This window comes from Ammospiza nelsoni, chromosome 2, assembly GCF_027579445.1.
Source record: "Ammospiza nelsoni isolate bAmmNel1 chromosome 2, bAmmNel1.pri, whole genome shotgun sequence".
NCBI classification, from domain to species: Eukaryota; Metazoa; Chordata; class Aves; order Passeriformes; family Passerellidae; genus Ammospiza; species Ammospiza nelsoni.
The window spans coordinates 79,547,359-79,556,045 of NC_080634.1; the positions used below are offsets into that span (position 1 = coordinate 79,547,359).

The following is an 8,687-nucleotide window of genomic DNA, read 5'->3' on the forward strand; positions in this document are numbered from 1 at the left end:
GTCTGAAGAAAGGTTTATGAATGTGAGGTGGAAAAAAAAGAATGGCAGGCATTTCAATTTTGTAAAAAGATTTGGCAAGGATCCTTTCATGAGGAGGTGCAAAGTAAAGAATTCCTTCATAGCAACATGATCTGTTGTGCTGTCCAAGTTGATTATGAAGCAGAACTGTGATAGTATTGCCTGGAACTTAATTGTGATTTTTTTGTCTCTTCAACTTCTTTAACTGGCATAATGATGTGAGTGCTGCAAGGGAGAGATACACATTCTGTATTATCTAATACATATTTTTATGTAACAGTACTTATGTGTGTATGCGGTACTTGAAGTGGACTTCATTTCCTGAAATTTGGAATTAATTTACTGGCCCTTTGTTTGTGTCTCATTTATTGCTATTCAGAGAGTTCTGTGTGTATTGACCAAAGGTAAATGTACTCTTGAAAGGGAGAGTGTTGCATCGTTAGCCCAAGCAGGAGATACAAAATACCTCTTCAGGGAGAAGGCGGGTGTAATGTTGAAGGGAGGATTTGATGTCCATCCTGTTCTTACACATGGAGATTGCAAACAGAGAAAATAGTATTATATTCCTCATTTTTGTAGTGTGGAAGTATTCTTGCCATGTTTCTTGGAAGGAAGGAAAATTCAGGGGAGGATAATTTTTGCGGAACTCTGAAAGCTCTGAGGGGAACAAGATATGCAACAAATTGCTAGAATGTGAAATACACATTTTTTCAAATGTAAAATTTTAAGGTCATTCAAGTGTCTCTTTCCATTTGGGCCTGTATTGTTTGCAAATAGATTTTTTTCTTCTTTTTTTTTTTTACTTGAAGAATGTTGCCATTTTTAAAAATTTAATTATTGTTGTTGTTGTTTTTGTTTTTAAACTGTAGGTATGAGAAGGTGCCAGTAATTCTGGTTGGTAATAAAGTGGACCTGGAAAGTGAGAGAGAAGTATCATTGAGTGAAGGCAGAGCCTTAGCTGAAGAATGGGGCTGCCCATTTATGGAGACCTCTGCTAAGAGTAAAACAATGGTGGATGAGCTCTTTGCGGAAATTGTTAGACAAATGAACTATGCAGCACAGCCAGACAAAGATGATCCATGCTGTTCTGCATGTAATATACAATAGCATTAAAAATGACCTAACCTGGACTTAATTTGCAGAAATTTTGTAAGGTGGTAAAACTGTCTACTTCACTTCCTGGTTTGTGGGTCACTTGAAATACATCTGTAGTGAAGTAGCAACATTAACTCAGAGCTGAGCATTGAAAGTCAATCACTGACTCTGAATATAATTGGGTTAAATGACCACATCTCACCCGTTGTTCCCTTTGAGCACCTGCAATTTTATGGCACAGTCAGTTGATCTACAGGGTCGTTCCAGTCGAACGTACGTGTGTTGTCACGTCAGACAGCAACAACAGCAACTATTTCCGAAGAGGACAGAATCCTTTTGGAAACGGAGACGAAAGCAGTGGAGAGGATGTCTCTGAAGACCTTTCATGACAAGGATAAGCATGAAAAGGAGAACCAAGTCTTTTGGTGTCTGATTACCACGCTTCAGAATGGACACTATCGCATGTGACTGAGTTTGTTCAGTCAGTTATGTTGATTTCACCAGAACTTCTGACAGTGTTGGAGGAAAAGGCTACCAGAGACCCATATAGTTTGGATTCTTTTCAAAATCAATGCTATTATTTCTACACTTTATCCCACATCTTGAAATAGAAAACATTGTATCAGTGTGTGAAATGAGAGGCAACATCTGGAAACAAGTGACGGGTGAAGAAACAGTCTGGCATTGGAATGTTTTAAATCTTTCATTTTGCTGCTCAAAAATGGAGGATCACTTCAGGTTTTGGTCTACAAAAAGCCAAACAAACCCTCTGTTTACAAAGCAGGAAGCATCTTTATTTTCACTTTACTGAACCAGGAGGAAGCAACTGTGATGAAAAAAAAATTGCTGAGCCTTACTAACAAGGAACACTTTAATAGATTAACTAGTACCATCTTGTAAGGAAAATTAAGCCATGTTTCATCCATATGTTCCCTTCTGCAGAAACCTCGTGGGACAGTATGAACATCCTGCATTTTTAAGTTTGTTAAAGACAACAGTTTTTCTTGCCTTTAAGGGCTACATTCTCTGGTGTGATCCCAAACTAACATTTGAAAATCCAGTTTGCTATTTGATAGCTTTAATGTTGAAAACTTAAATTGAATAACCACGTGAAATCATTTGGTTCAGAGGTGAAATAGTTACGGTTGTAATTCCTTAGGTGAGTGTGGAAATGGCTCTTTAAATGCCTGACACACTATTCAAAGGTTGCCCCAATTATTGAAGTGTTTAATGGTGGGAGCAAATATTTTATTTGGAAAGGATGCTCGAGCTCTGACTTGCTAGTTTCATAGCAGTGAAGTATTTATCATTTGCATGACTAATGGCACAGAAATACCTATTTCAAAGTCTTACAATCAAAGTATAGAAAAGTTTTCAATCGCAATGTTTAGATTTTAAATGCTGGAGAGATTGTCTTGAGCTGGATCTTTTATAGGTAAAATTGGCCATAAAATACAGTCACTGAGCCTGTGGTCTGAATAACACCATGCGTTTATTAGTTTTTAAATCTTGTGCAGTAACAGTGTAGTTCCTTGTGTTTAAATGAGTGAAAATAGGGGTGCTGGGCTGTGTGTGTGTGTTGAGTGTGTATGTGTGTGTGTATATGGCCCTTAGAAATGCTGTAATTGGAGTTAGGTTCGAGAGTTTTGCCTCCATCTGCAGAACTTCCTAAAAGCGCTCTCATCTGCCACAAAGGACACTGGAGTAGAAAACACTTTGCAGATTTCCATACATAAATATCCTTAACATTTGAATTATAGTTCACTGGATGATAACTAAAGAAAATCATTTTCACGGAAGAGAACTGGCCAACTCTGCCCTTAATCTTTCAAGACCTTTCCACAACCGGTGTGACAAAGGGCATTAGATGTCACAGAGCATTAAGCCTTACAACGTAAATGTAGCCCATTTCCCACCTACTTTGCAGAGCTTTTGTTACTGTACTTTGTTCTCTTAGGGAGATAGGCACACCGTTTATTTCTGGCATCTGAATGCCCATTTTGGGTGCTCTGAATCGCCCTCCTAGAGGCACCTACCTCTTTCCATTGACTGTATAGCAAACTTAGGCTTTTAACTTTAGTCCTCCAAGTCACAGAACTCACATGCCTAAACTAGATGGTATGAATGTTCTCTTACCACTCCCTGCCTGCCCATTGTGTCAGCTGCCATGCTTAAACAAAATGTGAGATGTTGGATCAATGATATTTCAGGGTTTCAGATATCTAGATTTCAGATATCTTGGGAAATGGTTAATCAAGCAGCACAATCCATCCATAAAACAGCTTGTCAGTGTGAGATCCACTGCATAAGCACTTGAAAAAGAAAAACCACAAAAAACCAAACCGAGTTGGAAGTGCATGTTATGCGAGGTTATTTACAGAGATGTTAAAAATCTTACCTGACAGATTGTTCATCAACCAAGAAAATGGCACAAAGTCGAGGATGAACAGCCTATCATGAAGTTCATGATATAAAGCAGATGGGCTTTAAATATAGGAAAAATTGCACAGTAAATTTGTAACAGAAATATTAAAGAAAATATCTCCCAGTTTTGTTGCTTCATTACACTCTTACATTTTCAAAAGCATAGGCCATATGTAAGCTACCATGCAACTTGGCTGGGGGAGCAAAGTGTAAGTGTTGTTTTTTATTGTATAGTTCAGAGGAAGTAGTTATGCACTATTTGTATTTCCACTAATGTGAAGATAGTGGAGCTTGAATCAATGACAGTTGCACTCGACAGATTTTTCAAGTTATAGGGGTAGCAGGAGGGGAGGTAGGTGAGCCACACAGAGGCTGCATGGCCACCCTGCAGGAATCACTGGTCTTGGGTCACTGTTTCATTTGTACCCTGATAGGATTACCAATTATAGTATTTGAAAGTTTCTTATAACATGCCTTAAAATATTATGATTTGTTCCAAAGACCCACTTTTCCTTTGGCTGTTCTTGTAGAGCTTTGTACTTTTCTACAAAGACAGCATTTTTTTCCAGTTTTGTTGGTTTTTTTTTTTTTTAAAAAAAGTTGCAACTTTTATTCTTTTAAGCTATGATAGAGCAACTGTTTCCTCTTTCCCTTAAAAATACACACAAAAATTATTCAAAGCAAACAAACCAGAATCAGATCAAGAGTATATAACTTGCATTGGATTTTGTTTGAGTTTTTTCTGTTGTGCCCATCCCCCTGCCCACCTCTTCAGAGCATCAAGAAAAGAAATTTGGTGACATTTTCTGTTCTGATTCTAGCCTCTCCCTAACCCCAGTGCTACAGTTGCCATTACTTTTCTGTGGGAAAACTACTGGTATTTGCTTTCCTGTATAGAATGTTACCTAAAGATGTCAGCCATTTGGTTGGGGGGTTTTGTGCATGTTTGTTTTTAATTTTTTAATTTTTTTTTACCAGTGTGCCATCAAAGCACTGGTTAGGCTTTAATTGTGAAACTCCGCAACAAAAGCAAATGTTTGACAACTGCAGGAGGCTTTTATCTGCATTGTTGTGCATCTGTTAATTCTTGATCAGGGTTTGAAGAAAGACTGAAGTGGGTTCTGGAGTCAGACTTAATGCTGTTGATTTGGAGTTTCCTTGGGTGAATTAATGTATTTCACAGTTAATTGTTGAGCTCTAATACAACTGGCAACTTAAAATAGGGCAACAGTTTGTTTTGTAACAATGTCAGTTGTTTAAACCTTGATGTTTCAAATAAAACAAGAATTGTACATAGAACTCAATGCAAACTCAGCAGTTGTATTTGGAGTTAAATTATTTTAACAAATAAATTTATTTAATGAAATCTTCTTGCATTTTCTCTGTTGTCCATTTTGATTTGATTAAAAACTTTGTCCAAAGCTGATGAGGGGGCCCAGTAATTGGAAACAACATTGTCAACTATATTCAGATCAGGAAAGTATTTCCTGCTAAAATGGTCTTCTGGTACAAATTAAGTAGCAATAAGTAAAAATCAAATTAAATTTATTTTGGATGGATGGATGGATGGATGGATGGATGGATGGATGTTTTGATCTAAGTTATGAACTTGACAAAAAACAATAGCAATGGAGGGCAGTTTTCACTTTTCTTAGTGGGATACACACTGACAACAATCAGTAATACTCAGTACTTGATAGGATACAGCTCTTGCTATGGCAATATATATAAATATATATATTTACATATATATATGTAAATATATAATAAAATGTTCCATATATAAAAAATGACCACGTAAAAACTTGTTCAATATGTGATATAGTTAATATGCAGAACTACTTTTATAGCACTGAGACTGCAAAGGGTTAAAGGACGATTGTTTGTTATATCAGCTGTTCGATTGATTAATGTTTTGAAGGCTTTCATCGCCACACAAAAGGAGTTAGTGTTAAAAGAACTTCAAATACAATTAGTGTTGCAGAGATTTATAAATGAACAGTTGAGCTAATGCTAACAGGATTATTCTAGCTAATTGGCACTGATCAGCAGTTACATTTTAGTCATGCCAGTATCACTAAAAAACCCTATTTTCAGTAATGATGGGTGCTTGGTAGTCTCTTGTTCTCATGTCATGCATGCCTTAAGGAGCAAGAAGCCTGAGGCTGGCACATCTTAAATGCTTTTAGTTCTATGGATCATATAGAAGGCTGACACATGCTGCTAATTGCATGTTTTTGATTTGCCCATTCATTCTGTAAATCAGTTCCAAGGGAACTTTTGCTGATGGTTTCTTCCAGTCCCATTAGCTTAGTAATATCCTTTTGCTTTGCCCAAGAAGATACCTATAGAGAGACAACATGAATTTATTGGGCTGTTCTGAACAGTTAAAAAAATTCCAGTGTGTGACATGCTCTTTTCAAATAACTGAACAGCTAGAAAACTTTGAACTTTTCACTCCTAGCAAATGTTTTCTCTCTCTGCACTCTTCTCCCCTTTTTCTTTTTTTTTTTTTTTCTTTTCTAGGTACTGCAGGAAGATTTTTACTCTGTAAAATATTTTGGTTGGACATAATATCTTGTTATCAGTCTTCCACAGGTATCAGTCTAACTGGTTCACCAACCTTTGGTCAATATTTTTATTGCTTGACCACAGAATCACTGGACTCCCTCTCCTATCAAAGTTACCTCAAGTAGTATTGTGTTCTTGCTGGTTACCTTGTGCTTTGTTCTCCATCAAATGACATCTATTTTTCTGAGTGCAGGAAGAATTATTTTGAAATTGATGGAAACTGTGCTTGTTGCGCTGTCTTGCCCGTAGCAGTGTAGTCATCTCTTCCTTTGGCAGGCACCATCTTGCTCATTCTCATTTAAGAAAGAAATTTCCAGCTTCCAATGACTGTTTGAATGCACTAGTGTCCTACTCAGTTGTCTTAAACATAATTCCTGTTTTGCCATAAAACCTGTACAAAGAACTTTTCTTGTGGTATTTTTTGCTAATTGCAGTCAGACATTCAGAACTGCAGATTTCTTCATAGGGAGGCCAATTAATATGTCTGGATTTTGACTCCAGTTGTTTAGGGTTTTAGTTGTCTGATGGCCAACACATTTTTCTTCTCACATTGGAAATAAAAAGTACTGAGTTAAGAGTCATAGGCTCATAGAAACATTCAGATAGAAAGGGATGTTTAAAGTTCATCTAGCTCCAATCCCTGTGCCGTGGGCAGGGATGCCTTCCACTAGACCAGATTGCTCAAAGCCTGGCCTTGAACACTTCCAGAGATAGGACATCCTGTGCAGCCTGTTCCAGTGCCTCACCACTCTCACAGTGAAAAAATTCCTTCCTTGCAATCTAAACCTGCCCTCTTTCAGTTTGAAGCCATTCCCCCTTGTCCTGTCACTACAGGCTCTTGTCAAAGGTCCCTCTCCTGCTCTCTTGCAAGCCCCTTTTAGGTACTGGAAGACAGCCAGATGGCTCCCTGGAGCCTTCTCTTTTCCAGGCTGTGGGTTGCATTTACAGGCTGGCTTGCAAGTGGGTGGAAGAAACACCGTGTTGTTGTGAGCCAGGCACTGTGCGATACTGGAACTGCTAACGGCACATCTTCATTCCACTCTGCTGGAACAGTTTTTCTGTGTACTTTCAAGCACATGCTTTGTGGTCTGACTGGAATATGAAATAGTCTGTGGGGCACTGAGAATTTATTTCAAATTTTTCACGGTGCAGTGACCACGTAGGTAGACGACCAGACAGCCACATAGGAGTCTCTCACTGAAGAATGGAACAGTGAGCTAGTTAGCTGGCAGAAGTGGAGGAGCATGGAGGTAGATCTGGGTTAAAGAGGTAAGTTTATAAACCTGAAAGACTGCTGAAGAAAAATAGGTAGGTAGACTGAGTGTTATGTTGAGTGGTAGAAATAAGAGTATTAGGATTAAGGACATTCTTGCGCAGAAGTGCTTATTAGGTAATCAGAGAACTGGATCTGAAGTGTAGTCTTCTTCAGGACATTTCACTGAAATAAGTATAAAGCTGCTTCTTGAGATGTTCTATGGAAAGATTCTGAATTTTTCTTGCTTTACAATCCTTGTACAATTTAATAACCGAAAGACGTTAACTTCAAACGTCATCCCCAAATACTTGAGACATGGCACCTTAGCTTTCTAGTTGTACAACAGAGCTTAGAAAAGCAAAACATGCTTTCATCCTACAGCCAAGAATATACTCTAGATCACAGCTCTTTTGGTTATTACATAGGCTTCTTTTTGCTACTCACCCTTTGTTCTTGCAGATGGAATAATCAAACTGAATAGAGGTTGCCTGGCACTTTCCAGTGTGACACAAGGCGATCTTTTTTTTTTTTTTTTTTTTTTTTTTTTGCTGCTTTCCAAACTAATTAGGAGAGCTCCAGTTTTTTCACGATGATCTCTCTGTCCCAGATTTGGGGGTGGTTGTTTGTTCTCTATTTTTTTAATGGTTCAGCTGTTTCTAAGGATAAAACAATGGAAGATGCACCATTCTGAATGTGCTAAATTCTTGAAAATATTCTCTCAAAACCTGGCACCATTTTGGTTTGAATGGCTGGGAAATAGCCCAAAACACCACAATATTGGTACATGGGTCTAAACTTAGCCAAATTATAAGCCTCTGAAAAAATGGTTTGCCTAATATAAGGAGGGATAAATGTCTGCATCCAGACTCTTCAGCTGGATTGGATATGCTTTTTGCTCTTTGTATTTCATATATAGTAACTGCTGGGTACAAGGCACAGCCCTTGTCTGTACACACTGGCTTAGAGCTGAGAAATAGAGTGGGAAAGAGTAGGATGAGACTTCAGCAGGGAGGATTTCCAACTGTAGATCTTAATGTTTCTTGTTTAAGGAATAGAAATCAGCTTTGCTGGCAGTGAAGTCATCTAGGAGCAGATTCAGGGGCAGACTTGATTAACACCAGTAGTGGAGGGCTAGTCTGAACACAGGAACCTCATACCCTGCCTGGTGGCATGTCACCAACACAGAGACACAGGAAAAACTTTCCAAAAGTGCTAGTGGGATTTTGCCTAGAAGTCCTTGCCTAAGTAAGGCAAGAATAAGTTAACCTTTATAATATTTGCTGTTTGGAATTTTAAATACAGGAACACAAATAATTGATTAAAG

At 38.1% G+C, this 8,687-nt stretch overlaps 1 protein-coding gene across 1 annotated transcript in view; it reads left to right on the plus strand.

The window, feature by feature from the left end:
• The window catches only part of RAP2A (RAP2A, member of RAS oncogene family), a 30,770-nt gene extending 25,867 nt beyond the window's left edge, over positions 1-4,903 (plus strand). The window contains exon 2 of the mRNA XM_059492761.1: positions 888-4,903. Within this exon, the coding sequence (XP_059348744.1) occupies positions 888-1,125 (238 nt within the window). The 3' untranslated portion in view covers positions 1,126-4,903. The remainder of the gene's footprint in view (positions 1-887) is intronic.
• The last annotated feature ends 3,784 nt before the right edge of the window (positions 4,904-8,687 follow it).